This window comes from Molossus molossus, unplaced genomic scaffold (assembly GCF_014108415.1).
Source record: "Molossus molossus isolate mMolMol1 unplaced genomic scaffold, mMolMol1.p scaffold_m16_p_4, whole genome shotgun sequence".
Classification (NCBI taxonomy): domain Eukaryota; kingdom Metazoa; phylum Chordata; class Mammalia; order Chiroptera; family Molossidae; genus Molossus; species Molossus molossus.
The window spans coordinates 84,691,933-84,707,171 of NW_023425377.1; the positions used below are offsets into that span (position 1 = coordinate 84,691,933).

The following is a 15,239-nucleotide window of genomic DNA, read 5'->3' on the forward strand; positions in this document are numbered from 1 at the left end:
TTTCTTAAAGGTACATTATGAATAGAAATAATCCTGCCATATTCTTATGTCCATTTAGTTGAAGGAAAAAAGCCCCCAAATTCAACCAACTAACTAAATAACAAAACAAAATCCCATCAAAATTTAAAAAAAATTTTTTTTTTCTCCATTGCAGTTAAGGCCTTTGGCATGAATTTAAATTTAGCTTCTCTGGGAATTTTGGAAAAACGTTTTTCTTCATTGTTTTTGTAAGCCCTGTGAGGCAGAGATATAACTCCCCCAAACAAAACAGCAGGAAAAGCAACTAACAATCCTCTGGATAATGCAAATGAATAAAAATTGCCAGAATTATTGCAGAAGTGCTAAAAGCCTTAGTCTGATATTTTATACACTATTCCTAGACTTGAGTGGTTTAGGAATGCCTGTTTTAGCAATCTCAGCACACTAGGGAACAAAGTTTGTGGAGAAAATAAATTACATAGAGATAGTCTCCAACTTGGAAATGGATCTTATTCCAGAGGTTGATTTGTAAATCAGTTAGGCTGGAAATACCTTTTTCTTATGGAAAATCATTTGAAAAAAGATGGTTTGATTTCCTGGCTTATGACACCAGTTTTCCTTTGCTAAAAATTGTCTTATTTTTTCTTTCTTAGAACATGGTAGTATATTAGTTATCTACTGCTACATAATCAGTTATCCCCAAATTTAACAGCTTAAAAGAACAATAATGTATTATGTCACAGTTTTTTGGAGACAAGAATCTGGATGTGGCTTGGCTGGGTTCCCCTGGATCAGGGTCTCTTGGGAGCCTGAGACCTGCCATCAAAGGAACTGGAGAATGATTCTCCCCCAGCTGAGCCTTCGTATGATACCGCAGCCCCTGCAAACACCATGATTCCAGCCTGTGGGAGACCCTGAGCCAGAATTACCCAGCTTCCCATTCTCATCTGAAATGAGACCACTGAATTTAGAATAAACTTGCATTTGAACTGTGGTATTGTGCAACGAGGGATTTCCTCCTGTCCTTGTGGGGGAATCCTGCTTTCCACAGTGACATATAAAGTGGGAATTACTTCCTGTGGTTGAGTTAGTAGATGGGTAGTTTGAGAAAGTAGGGACAAATTTTTTTTTTTTGTCTACTTGTAGCTTGCAACCACCTTGACCAATATGACAGGGTGTGTTCTTGATATTGAAGTGTGGAACCTAGGGTGTATTTTCACATGGAGACAGTATCCATAAAAGGTGGTTTGAATCTTAGGATAGAGTTATACTTGAGACTCATTATAAGTTGAGTGAGACTTTGTGGGCTAGCTCCCCACCCTTTATAACAGCATGTGCATGAGAAAATGGATTCTATATCCCAGATGTCCATCTTGTAAACATGCTTTTGAAATGTGACTCATTTTTAAGTTGGGGACTTGCCTGTATTTCATTAGGTCCTCTCCAGCTATCTTCCCCACAATAGTTTACATTTTGAGCTATCAGCATTTTGGGAAGATAAAATGACAGAAAATAGAGATTACTATAATTTACTCTTAGCACTAAGAGCCTGGCAGACGTATCAAGACATAATTTTACTCAAAATCAGATTTTCTGCAGGGCTTGCACCTAAGTCCCTTTATAGTTGCATTATGCCAGGTCACAGCCATCTCTTCCTTTTGTAGAATTTTAGGGTCTTTTTTTTTTTTTATCTTCATTTAAAAACATTTTTTCCACTTTTTTTTGGTGTTGTTCAGATAGAGTGGGGGGGGGAGAGAGAGAGAGAGAGAGAGAGAGAGAGAGAGAGAAACATCGACGTGAAAGGGACACATCGAGTGGCTGCCACCCGCACTACCCAACCAGGGCCGGGGACAAACTACAACCGAGGTACATGACCTCAGCGGGAACCCAACCTGGGTCTCTCGGAACCGCAGGCCGACACTCTAACCACTGAGCCAAACCAGCCAGGGCGAATTCTAGGGTCTTAATCAGGTATTTAAAAAATACTCAGATTTAGTACATGAGAAAGATTTTTGGCCTGCCTTATACCCCCTTCAGTCCATACCTATACAGAAGCTGATGGCCTTCAAGCTGAGAGATCACTGTCCGGCATTGGGTGGGTTCAGTGGGAGACTGCTCACCTGCTCTCCTGTGGGCTTGATCTCTTCAGACATGGTGCTCATTTAATTCATCAATGCTCCAGTCAGTCAGTCATTAGAGAATTTATCCAGGAATCAACCCATTGCTTGAATATCAAAGGGTCTGCTTGAGCATGTATTCAAAGGATGCCACCTCTAATCCCTCTCCCTTCATTAAGTCAGATAACCAAGTGCATGTTTTAAGGGCCACCCCTACCTCCACTTAACTTTCCTGAGTAATGTGTTCAGTTTTGCATCACTCTTTCATGGATCACAGTCTAAGTACATCATAAAATGCCTTATGTCTCATTTGTAGAGTTGCAAATGATGTTTCTTCATATGAATGTGGACTGGGTTATCCAACTTCTCCTACTCAACCATATAACCAAGCCTGCTCTCTCAGAACGACGGGTCTTTAGGGGAAATTTTCAGAGTAGATGATTTACATGTGTTGTTTCTGTTGTAAGAGCTGAATTTTTTTTTAATTCACTGATTTATCGAGAATGAGTTGCAGGCTTTGTAGAAACAACTTGATTTTTTTGGGGGGAGGGAATATAAAATGTTTCAGCTGCTTTTAAAATTAGGAATGGTAAGCATAATCTCTATTTAGTAAATCTAAAATAGATTTAATATATCTGTTGTGGGTGGAAATTACAAGGGAGAGAGAAACAGAAAGGGTAAGAGGGAGGGGGGACAGAGAAATAATTAAAATATGCACCAAATTCCAGAAAGGCAAAGCACTTGCTGATGTACTTAGTCTATCTCCCTCCCTCCCTCACTCCCTCCCTCCTTCTCTCCCTTTTCTTCCTCTAAAATAAAAAATAAAAACAAAATATAAACCCTGAAAAACCTTTTATTTTACATAAATAAAGTTTCAATTCCATCTAAAATTTGGAATTGTCGATCATCTTGAATTCTTGACTCCCTTAAACAGAGGACAGCTGCTTTGGAGAGGAAATGGAGTGATATCTCCAGCGGGAGGCCTTTTAGGATACTGTAAACTATCCAGACTTTTAAAGTCGGGTTGCAGCTCTGCTACTGTGAGCTACAGGTGGGATCATCTTTGGCATTTGTCCTTGGCCTGGATAAAGTGTAAGCATCAGGCTGACCTGAGCTGGGGCTGCTTGCCCGCTGCTGGCCACTCCTCTCGGCCTGGCCCTCAGCCCTGGGAAGAGGCCCTGGGGCTGTGGGGTAATCACGAGGTAATGAAGACTGAGGTTATTAAAATGTTGTTTTATTTCTATTTTCAAAGAAATAATGCATCCCATGGGACAAACTTCAAAGAGTGAAAATACAATATTTAAAAAATAGATTGTAGCATATTATACACCTTATCCTGCCCATCGATTCCACCTGCCCCCCGCAATGAACAGTGCACGTTGTAGATAGTTCCATGTTTATACCTACAGTTACCTCGTCCTTTATAACAGGTGCATGTTATTCCACTGCACAGAGTATTCCGTTCTGAAGGTTGGTGCCAATCTCTTTTTACAAACAATCCTGAAAGGACTATCTTTGCAGATGAGCCAAATGTATTGTAGGAGCTGATCTCTGATGAATCTCAATCTGCAATGTGAATATTCCATCCCTTTATCAATATTTTATTCCCCTTAGAATGCTTTATCTCCTCTATACCCCCAACAACAGATCATAACTTAATAAATTGAAAACTTGCTGGTTTTAATAAAAGACAAATTGTCATCTTTGTTTATATCTATGACTATTTCTCTTTCTTCTTAAAGGCCCATAGTTAGCTGTATCTCCTTCATTTCTAATGTAAAAAGAGAATCAAGACAAGTTTCCTGTAAGGTTTGTGAGAACGTATTTCATTTTGATTAGGCACTTCCATTTTGAAATAAAGTCATAATTCCTTTTCACAAAAGAACAGCAACAAGAAAGCAAATAGGTCTGACCTTACCCTGTAGCAGCCTGCTTTGTGGTGCTGACAGGGGATGTTGGGAGGGTGAGAGGTTAGGTTGGTGCTGGTCTGGAACAGATTGCAAGGGGAGGCCTGGGCCTGTCAGGCTCAGCCGAGCAGAGGGCCCGATCATTTATCACTGTCAGAGGGTTTGGGTGGGGGGGAGGGAAGGAGGAGTTACTGGACCATTCCTGCCCATCGCCTGACTGACAGCTGATGGCGCCTCACCCAGCATCCATCCAGGTGCGCTGTCCTTCCTGCTGACGGCCGCTGACAAGTTCACTAGAAAGAAGAAAGAAGACCTGCTGCATGCTATGTGCTTTGCGAGAGCTGTGTATGCCTTTCTGTGCAGTGTATAGAACCGTTTGGGGTATTAGAGGCATACAGTTAGGCTCCAAAGTGATAACAAACTGATGATAGGATGAGAAAGTACCTCTGTGGGTCTCGTGCCATAATGACATTCGCAGGACTGGGGTGCCGCACAGCACAGATTATTTTAACGGGGCAGAACTGACATTGGCAAGTGCTGGAGAGAAAGGACAGAACTTTGCTTCAGCCAGGCTCCCCACAGTCTTTGAAGGGCAGCGTTTTTAGAAACAAGACTAAAAAGCATGATTTCTGTGTGATCCTTTATAGGTGTGTTTGACATTCATCTTAAAAAAAAAAAAACAACAACAAAAAATGTGGCTTAGGATCAATAGGAAACACATACCTTAGAATGAAAGGAAATCGTTTTGGTTTACAGCCTCATTTTCAGTACAACTGTTTTCAGCACGGCTATTCACAGGGACGTCACCTTTATCAGACTGACATGAAGATTCTAATCCTTAAAAGAATTTCGTTTTAAAAGGAGTTTTTATTCTCAAGATTGTCTAATTTTGGGAGAGGGCAGCAGGGAGATTTCATAAAAGTCAGGTGGAGATTTTCTGTCAATTAATATTATATGCTTATCAGAGATGCCTAAGTTAGACACGGCTCTTAAATGTGGCGATTAATACTGTTGTATTTCAAAGGTGAATATGGAATTCTCCCAAAGTGAAATGAACAATGCATGGAATGCTTTAATGGGGATAATGTCATCTAAATGGGGAACTCACGCTAGCCTGATAATGATGGGGTGACAGGATGTGTAAGAGCCACAGTGCTCCTAACACAGGAGCCTTGCACAGGTGTTCCTGGTTAGCAGCTCTAAAGAGTGGGGCAGGGTCACTGCTGCTTGAAGGATGACCATCTTTGTATCCCCAACAGTGAGCCCAGTACCTGGCATGCAACCGGTGTTCTGAACTGTTTTCTGAACTCTGATGCTAACCGGGCAACATGTGGATCCCTGTGTCTTGACTTACTGGGCAGATATGCCCCCCCCCCCCAGGCCCTCTGGCAACCGTCATTCCCCTTCCCTGACGCACCAGCCTACCTATGACTTCGTAAGCTCATGCGCCCTACCCAAGTCTGGAACAATGGGATTCAGTAGGACAGCCATGGTCTGCGTTAGTCTGGAAGTCCGTGAAAGCTCCAGTGCTGTCAGCCAGGGGCAGTGTCTTAAGGAGCAAACAGTGGCGTTCAAGGTACCCAAACCCTAGAAGGAAAAAGGGCCCTCTGCTGAGTCCTCATGTGACCAAGCAGGAAACAATCTGCTCATTGGCTGTTTTCCTTTAAGAGTGTGGTTAGGTTTTCTCTTGCTCTTTCTCTTACACAATCAAACAAAGGAGTGGGACCCATAGGAACACATTAAAATTTGTCCAACTTGAAAATATACCAAATCGGATCTAGATTTGTTCTTTTTCAAGTTTGCTTTGTAGTTTTTCTTCTTCTTTTTACAGTTGATTGATTGTCAAAGAAATATTTGCTTTAAAATTTGGAAGTACATAAAAGTGTAAAGAAGGAAGAAAAACCACCCATCACTTAGCATATAGAGGCAGCTTCTATTACATTTTTACTTTGTTTCCTTCTTGTGGTTTGCCTGTGCCTCTGTCCTTAATTGGGTAGGATACTGGATACTTTGTTTTGCTTTTTCCCACTCAACTCAGTATTATTACTATTTTCTGATGCATGAAAAAACCCTCTTTGTGATTACACTTTTAAAATTACTATAGAGAAAAAATTGCTATGTATTATTCCACCTTAGGGTGTATCACCATTACTTCATTACCCCCCCCCCCCCCTTTTTTGGGTCATTTAGGTGGTTTGTAGTTTTTCACTATTGTAAACACTTCTGCCCTGACGTCATACTGTGAACTCCACATTGTGCCATCTCAGGCTCCCCTGCAGAGGCCGGGAGGTGAGGGGGCTGCCTGAGGTGTGGGCTCCTTTACTGGCCAAGAGATGCATCTTAGGTTTGCTGCCCCCAGAGCAAAGGGAGAAAGGAGGGTGGCGGTGGTGGATGGAATTAACTGGAGCAAGGACGGTGGTCAGTCAGAGCATAAGGATAAAATCCTGAATCATGTGACTTCTTTTTTTTTTGAGCATCAATCTTAAATTATTCCCATCTAATTTTTCTCTATTTTGTTCAAAGCATATCTTTTGCTTCTCGGGCAGCCCCCACTCACATGCAGTGAGGACCGGCCTTCTCTTTCTCCTTGAGCTTTGAGAGGAAGGCTCGCCTCTGGGTGTCCACAGCAGTTGGGGACTTTTGTCTCATTCTCACCGTTGCTTTTACTGGGGACTCCTTTTAGCCTCTCCTAGCCAGAGATTCCACCTGCCTCTGGTCGCGCACCTCATCCGTCGGTAAGAAGCACCCAGACGTCCTCAGACATGGGGTGGGTGGAGAGCAGGTTCACTTGGCCCTCGGGCTGAGGAATGTCCTCCGAGCCACCACCATGGAACTTCCCAGTCTTCCCCTCCTCACATACACAGCACACCATTGGGGGCAAAACCCACTCAGGGTTGGATTTCACCTTAAAACACCATAGCCCCAAATTACAGGAACTGTAAGGACAAAAACAATGCAGAACCAAGGTACCTCTGGGCCAAGGTGACTAGAAGCATCATTACCTATTCTCTTCCAGTGCACCTGCCCTGTATTTGAGTGACCGGGTGACAGGTGCATCCTGAGGACTCCTGCTCATCCTTCTTGACAGAGCAGCTTTCATAGTCATCAAATAATCCTCACAACCCTGTGGAGGCCATCTGGGTGGCCCAGGGCCCAGAATGCTCGGTCAGGGCGACTGAGGGCCCCTCAGCGGGAGACGGGAGAGGCTAGTCCAAAGTTAGGGCCGTGGACCGAGTATGAACCCTACTTAGCCCCAGTCTAACTTGGACCTTAGAACACCAGCAGTGTGTGACCTGCAGAAAGAGCCACAAAGAAACAAACAAAAGTGGGGACTGTGACACGGTATTTAGTTTGGGGGCTTGACAGATTTTATTTGCCATTTTATTAAAATAAATGCACTTTTACTTTGGTCCCAAACGGAACCTAATTACTGATAAGCTTCACAGCAGAATGAATGACTGATAGTAACAATGACAAGTGTGGGCTGGGTTTTTATGGGGTTAGTAATATGACTGGGAGGGGCTCGCACTGCTAGCTGACCCGCAGCTCTGAGGCTTTAGTCTGATACAAGGCTGTACCAGTGGGGTGATCCTGGGTCCGGCAGGACAACAGCAGCGGTTCCTGGAATCTCCAATTAGGTAGTGTCACCATGGTCACCCAGACTGGAGGAGACTGCACCTGCAGGAGAATACTGAGGGTCTGAGAGCCCACCCTTCAGCCCCCCACCTCCCTGGCATTTACTTATCTGATCCGCCACCACCTAGAAGATACACATTTTAGCCATCTTGGTTTGAGTACAGGACATGAAGCTAATCACTGGTTGGTTTAGGTCTGAATTTGCATTGTCAAAGGTTCATTATCAAACAGTTTTAGTGTATTTTTTCAAGCAAGAAAACAGTCATAAAGTGGGAAGGGTATTAGGTATTCACAAAACAAAGCAAAACACAGTGTCAGTATCATCTTCTAAAGCTTTTGAACATGCCCTCCAAATCCCCTTCAGAATCTCTCCAATGGCTGACTGTGACCCAAAGTTGCTCTAATTAACCTTGCTGCTCCTCAAGCACTGGGTTTTCAAGATAAATGAAAATCTATTCCTTGTTCTCATATGCCCTTGACTGAGGACACGTCTGGCCATCATCCGAGGTTCTCCTTCTGGAACATGTGGCCTTGGAACGTGTCCCCACGGACCAGGGGCAGGGACATCTGCCCAAGCAGCCAGATTGGAGGCATCCAGCCTGCTGTGGCCAGGCAACAGATGTCCCTGTCAGAAAGCCTGCCTGTCTCCATTTCACGCTCTGGGGTAATCAATAGTTAGTATCCCATCAATGAGTGACTCTTCTGTTTAGTCAGTTTGGTGGTTTCTGTGGTGAATTGTATAACCAATTATGAAAATTTTTTTTATAAATGCTCATTAGGTACCCAGGTTAGTCCTCCCCACCCCCCAAATCTTATTGGACCTATATAAAGTGTCGAAAGGACCACTGGTTCTTTGGCTCCCAAGCAGTAGCCTCAGCAGAGTCCCAGTGGGAAAGTGTCCTTAGAAGTCCAGCCTTGATTTCCAGGAACAGAACTGCCACTGTATGGCTCTGAAGAACTCAGCATTCCCTCCTCGTGCAGTAGAAAGTTGCACTCAAATTTCCTCCCCTTCTTTCATCCCTAAAGCTACCTAGAGGGTTTTGGAGATGTTCAAAGGGTCTGTCTTCTTTCTGCAATTGATCACGTAGAAACGAGAAGGGAAACGGCTTCTTTCTTCGTACCGTTTTTCTGTGTTATTCACCGAGACCAGGAATGACAAAATGATTTAAGCACACGTGGGCTCTTTAAATAACAAGAGATTCCGTGGGGTGCTAAGTGGAGAAGGGGTTTTGTGGTCACATTTGGGGATAGAGAAAGCATGCTGTGGTTGATTAGTGATGTCTGTCGTGGGCATGGCAGCGGAGGAGGGGTAAGTAAGTGCCACGTCTTTGTCATTCCTGATGCAGATCCTGTGAAAAATGAAGTTCACGCAGAGATGGTAGTGCTAGCCTCACAGTCAAGGGGTGTTTACTACATGCCAGTCACTCTTTAAATTCTCAGAGCACCCCACAGGTCGTTAGCAACGAGGAAATGTACAGATGAAGGGACCGAGGCACAAAGAGGTTAAGTGACTAAGTCAGGCAGTGGGGAGCTGAGATTCAAAGCCAGTCAGCCTTGTTCCAGGGCCCACGTCCTTAGCCGCTGAGCCTGTACTGTCATTTGTTGGTTAAGGCTGTGTCTTTGCTCTCCGGGGACTGATGCAAGGCTCAGCTGCAGTTCAGAAGAAAATGTAAAATTGAGTTTACAGACCCTGTTATTTTTGGGCCTCGGGCTCTAGAATAAAAGAGAAGATAAGGTCCAGGCGAACCTTAGCAGTTGAGGAGAGAGCTGCATTTGAATTTCTGCCTTTCTCTCCAGTTCAGGTAGGATTTCTGGTCTCCCCACCTCCACCAGCACTGCTGTCGTCTCGTGGAGAGTAGACGAGTGGGAAGGGAAGGGGGATGGACACGTAAGGAGTGGAACCGAGGAGTCCCTTTGTCTCCAGGCCGTGTGGCTGGGGAAACTATTTCTCAGTGGCCATTTCTAGTGATCGTTTTTGCATGAAAGATACATGTGCATATATAGAGATTTTTTTAGAACATGAAATGATATATCTTTCATAATGGCGAAAGAGAGACTTACTGATTAACAGCCATTATTGACTACGTCTCATCCTGAGCTAGCACTGTGGAGGTGGTAAGCCCAAAGGACATGAGCCCTGCCCTCCCTGAGCTTACAGTCTACCCGTCCAAACAGTGATCGAGTGGAAGGTGCAGCTGTGGTGGGTGCTGCAGAAAAGCGTCGTCGGCAGGACGAGGGGCCAGAGCACTGGGGGCCTTGAAGGCCGTGTTAGGATTTTGACTTGGCCTCGACACAGCGAGAAGCCATGTGGGTGGGGGAAGAGGTTGGGGAGATTGTGTCTCATAAGCAGAGTTACTCTTTCTTCTCGAAGTTAATATGACCACACTGGGAAGAAGGAATTAGAGAGAGGGTTGTAGAAACACTCGGAAGAGGCCACAGCAGTTGGGACTGGAGTGGTTTTGGTGGTGAAGAGAAGGATTCTAAAGATGTTTGGAAGGCAAAATTAGCTAGATTTGGTGAGAAATTAGACGTGGGTGGCGAGGGAAAGAGAACAGGTAGGAGGATGGCCGTCCTGTTCCCAGAGGTTGGGATGCTGGAAGAAGGTCAGGTTTGGAGTGGAAGGTTGTCTTGTGTTGGAGGTGCTTTGGAGTTGTCCCAGAGGAGAGGTCAAACAGGCTACACTTGTTACTGTAAATATCTACTGGGTTATAAATAACACCTGATAGACTATCCTGGGGAACCAAGTATTGGGGGAAGTTTTTTTTTAATTTATAATTTGTTGATTTAAAAAAAAAAAAAAAATCCGAGCAAACATATTTTCATTTAGAAAATAAGAAATCTAACAATGACCAAGGAAATACATAAAGGTAAACATCTTGCCTGATTTCCCTGGTTATTTTCATTTTTGCTTGTTTCTCTGGCAGTCTTTTCCTATCAGCATTTATGTTTTAATTAGTTGTCATTAAATCTACATCCAGTGTGTAATAGGATTTTCACTTACCATTATCCCAACCATTTTTCCACATCCCCATGTCTCTCTCAAAAGCAAAATATATAGCACAATATTTCATGCTTTTTGTTTGTTTTTTTATCCTCACCCCAGGACATTTTTCCATTTTTTGTTCAGATAGAGTGGGAGGGAGAGAGAGGAAGAGAGAGAGAGAAACATCGCCGTGAAAGGGACACATCGAGTGGCTGCCACCCACACCACCAACCAGGGCCAGGGACAAACTGCAACCGAGGTACATGCCCTTAGCGGGAACCGAACCTGGGTCTCTCTGGACCACAGGCCGGCGCTCTAACCACTGAGCCAAACCGGCCAGGGCTATTTCATGCTTTGATAAATCATGGATTATAACTTCCCAAGCAATTTCTCTATTTTGGATATTTAGCTGATTTTAAGATTTCATTGTTAGAAGGAATGATACTTCAATGAGTACTGTTATGCACATCACCTTTTTTTTTCCCCTCTTGCATTGTTCTTAGGTGGAATTCTTTTGAGTGGGATTAGTGTGTCGAAGCATTTGAATGGGCTTACGGCTCTTGATGTGTGTCAAGGAAGGTGATCTAGAACCACGGCTGTGGAGGGCTCCCCATAGAACAGAACTCTGGCCTCCGCGTGGGGCGTCATCACATTTCCTTGGATTCAGTAACCAGTGGTCCTAACCATAGGAGTGGGTGCTTGACCAATCCCGTGCCGCCTGACCTTTCCTCTTGCACCTGCCCATTGTACTGTCGGTCTTGCTCTCTTGTTCACCTGAGCTGGCTCCTTCCCTCCTCCCAGCTTTTCTCTTCTGACGACAGGGCCACAGCTGCTCAGACCCAGTGGAACTCCCCGAACTACCTAGTGGCATCCCAAAGGGATCATCTAAACCCCCGAACTACCTAGTGGCATCCCAAAGGGATCATCTAAACCGGACCGAGCTTCAGAAGCCTTCAGGTTTAGAAGAGCTCAGTGGCGTTGAGGAGGCTGCCTAGGGCCCCCATGGGTTTGGGAGGGGTTCTCAAGACGTTCCGTGACCCAGTTCCTGCCTGCCAACCTGTCTTTCAATGCCATTGCTTCTCAACATATCACCTCTAGTATGCCCAGACTCGACTCTGTTCTGGCCCAGGGTGGTGCCTGGTTACATCTACTCCTGGCTCTCACCCAGGAGGCTTCCGCACCCTCCACCTCCCCAAACCCTGCCTCTCCTTTAAGACTCTGCATGAGTTGCAATTCCTCCAGGTCGCTGGCTCTGACTTCCCAACTGACCGCCCCTCTGCTGTGAACTCTTCCAGTACCTTTAGTCCACGACTTAGCACATAATTGTAAGCTTTCTGGTAGAGGTTGCTTTTGAATCATTTGCTCTCCTGGAGGGCAGGGAAAATGTCGTACTCTCCTCCCCTGACCCCTCAGAGCCTAGCATTAGTGCTAAAGCCTTTGCTAGGGTTCAGTAAATCTAACGTGACCCATTACATCAAAATTGTGCTATGTGATGCAGTGTGAAAGCGTTCTAGCAATTCATCTCACGCATTTTCAGCATAAATGCCCACATTCATAAGTTGCTGAGGATATTACTAAAGTACTCATAGATGGACCATATTCAGATGTTCTCTATCTGGTTGCAGTTTGGGGGTCATGGGAACCCATTAATACTGGAAAACCATAACCTGGTCACTTTTCATTCCTAAGTCTTTGATATGCACTAGGGTGGGAAGGATGATTGGTGGAGGGCACCAGGGTGGATGGACAGTAGTAACCAGCACTAGAGTATCTTTCTGGTCTATAAGAAGGTGAGTATCTGGCTCCTGGAAATAGTGCTTGAATTGTAGTGAAATGATGTGTTCCTGAAAAATTGGTCTCGATGTGACCTTGCTGTCTTTATTACTCACTTGATTGATTGGTTCAATGTTCTGATCCTCAGGAGTCTTCAGGGAAGTGACCCTGGGTCATCCTGGAAACCAGAACTTCCCTAGTTCTCTAGGGGATGGCCTGGGACAGTAGGGACCCTCTGGCTAGGAGTCAGGAGCGTTCAGGCTGGGCTGGCTCTGCCTCCGCCCGCCATACAGCTCTGTACAAGGTCGGGCCTCCACACACTCATTTGTCAAATGACCTGCCTGCACCGGACCATCTCTAGGCTCTTCTGTAACAGATCAAAAACAAAATAACCAAAACTCTCTAATGAGGGTAAACTTTGGTGCCATTGCTAACTGGAAACGAGAAGTAGACTCTTTGACACATTTAATGACATGTGTTAGCACGTGTGTAGAACTTTGCACTTAACTTGTATTTCTTTCTTTCTCTCCCTTTTTTTTCTTATAGCCAAACATCATGTCAATGGCAACAGAACAGTCGAACCTTTCCCAGAGGGAACACAGATGGCTGTGTTTGGTAAGATATCAACGGAAAGAAAACCCAAATTGTGTCCAAAGACGAGCGCCAATTTCTGAGTTTTTCGCAAGTGTCCTCAGGGCTTCAAAATCTGGGCTCTTCTAGATATTTACGAATCATTGGAGCCAAAAAAACAAAAAACAAAAAAAACCCCTACTGCTTTCTTAGTATTTCTGGGCTCAGAAAAGCTTATTCTATAGAGTTTTATATGCTTTTCCCCCCTCACCTTGCTGACCAAAGATCAAAGTGTGTATTTGTTATTTTTTACATCCACACTATGAATTAACCTAATAATTTAGGACTTGAGTTTTGCTTTCCTAGGAGGAATTTTCCCCCTCCCATATTGATATGTAACTCTGATAAAGGCTGGGTGGGTTTCAAATAGTTTTGAGTTGTTATTTCACAAAAATCAATCTAGTTGAATGCCCTGTGTCTCCTCCATTATGAATTGAGCACATTCCTTAGGAGAAAACATCAATTAAAAGGTTTTAAGCAGAATCAAATCTAATCCCTGAGTGTATACAGGGGTGGACAAAAGTAGGTCTACAGTTGTGAGGACCCATCAGGAGGTCAGGTCGATGAGGGCTGTGGTGTGGCCACCACCATCACCAGACCTCTCGCCCCAGGGGACTTTTGGGGTGTTGTCAAAGATAAGGTCTCTTCAGAGAAACCACATACTGTGGGTGATATTGTACCTCGGTGCACTGTGCCATTGTGCCATTCTTCTGAGTTAATAAAGCTATTGGAATAATCCTAACCTGCATGTCTTTTTCCATATGAACAACTGTAAACCTACTTTTGTCCACTCCTGTATTCACAATGTGCAGCTATGTGGCTGAGCAGTCCTTCTCTGTTAGACTCCTACACTTTTGGTGGAGAGGTCCTTTTTTAAAAAATCTGTTTTTATTGATAAAAAAAATTTTTTTCTTTATTAATTTTAGAGAGATGGGGAGAGATAGAAACATCAATGAGAGACAACATCAGTTGGCCTCCTCCTGCATGCTCCTCACTGGAGATTTGGCCCACAACCTGGGCATGTGCCCTGACTGGGAATCGAACCAATGACCTCTTGGTGCATGGGTCCACACCCAACCACTGGCAGGGCTTACTGATTTCTTTTTAGAGAGAGAGGAAGGGAGAAGGAGAAAGAGAGAGAGAGAGAGAGAGAGAGAGAGAGAGAGAGAGAGAAACACCCTTGGCTGCCTCCTGCACACCCTGTACTGGGGATCGAGCCCATAACCTAGGCATGTGCCCTGACCAGTAATCAAACCAATATGTCTCTGTCCATTGGACGATGCTCTAGCCACTAAGCCATACCAGCCAAGTGGGGGCGGTCCTTTGTAATTAATGGTTTCTTACCTCTATATCTAATGCGGTCTAAACTTCCTTCAAAATGTCTCTACACTTGGCACTTTCTGCCTTCCTCACTCCCCTTCCTCTCCTCCCTCCCCTTCCTCTCCCCTCCTCCCTCCCCTTCCTCTCCCCTCCTCCCTCCCCTTCCTCTCCCCTCCTCCCTCCCCTTCCTCTCCCCTCCTCCCTCCCCTTCCTCTCCCCTCCTCCCTCCCCTTCCTCTCCCCTCCTCCCTCCCCTTCCTCTCCCCTCCTCCCTCCCCTTCCTCTCCCCTCCTCCCTCCCCTTCCTCTCCCCTCCTCCCTCCCCTTCCTCTCCCCTCCTCCCTCCCCTTCCTCTCCTCTCCTCCCTCCCCTTCCTCTCCTCTCCTCCCTCCCCTTCCTCTCCCCTCCTCCCTCCCCTTCCTCTCCCCTCCTCCCTCCCCTTCCTCTCCTCTCCTCCCTCCCCTTCCTCTCCTCCCTCCCCTTCCTCTCCTCTCCTCCCTCCCCTTCCCCTCCCCCCTCCCTTCCTCTCCCCTCCTCCCTCCCCTTCCTCTCCCCTCCTCCCTCCCCTTCCTCTCCCCTCCTCCCTCCCCTTCCTCTCCCCTCCTCCCTCCCCTTCCTCTCCCCTCCTCCCTCCCCTTCCTCTCCTCTCCTCCCTCCCCTTCCTCTCCTCCCTCCCCTTCCTCTCCTCCCTCCCCTTCCTCTCCTCCCTCCCTCCCCTTCCTCTCCTCCCTCCCTCCCCTTCCTCTCCTCCCTCCCCTTCCTCTCCTCCCTCCCCTTCCTCTCCTCCCTCCCCTTCCTCTCCCCTCCTCCCTCCCCTTCCTCTCCCCTCCTCCCTCCCCTTCCTCTCCCCTCCTCCCTCCCCTTCCTCTCCTCTCCTCCCTCCCCTTCCTCTCCTC

At 45.7% G+C, this 15,239-nt stretch overlaps 1 protein-coding gene across 2 annotated transcripts in view; it reads left to right on the forward strand.

The window, feature by feature from the left end:
• The window catches only part of MSRA (methionine sulfoxide reductase A), a 385,848-nt gene that overhangs the window by 140,029 nt on the left and 230,580 nt on the right, over nucleotides 1-15,239 (forward strand). For both annotated transcript variants that reach the window (XM_036241934.1, XM_036241933.1), the window contains exon 2: nucleotides 12,942-13,010. In XM_036241934.1, the coding sequence (XP_036097827.1) occupies nucleotides 12,942-13,010 (69 nt within the window). The remainder of the gene's footprint in view (nucleotides 1-12,941; nucleotides 13,011-15,239) is intronic.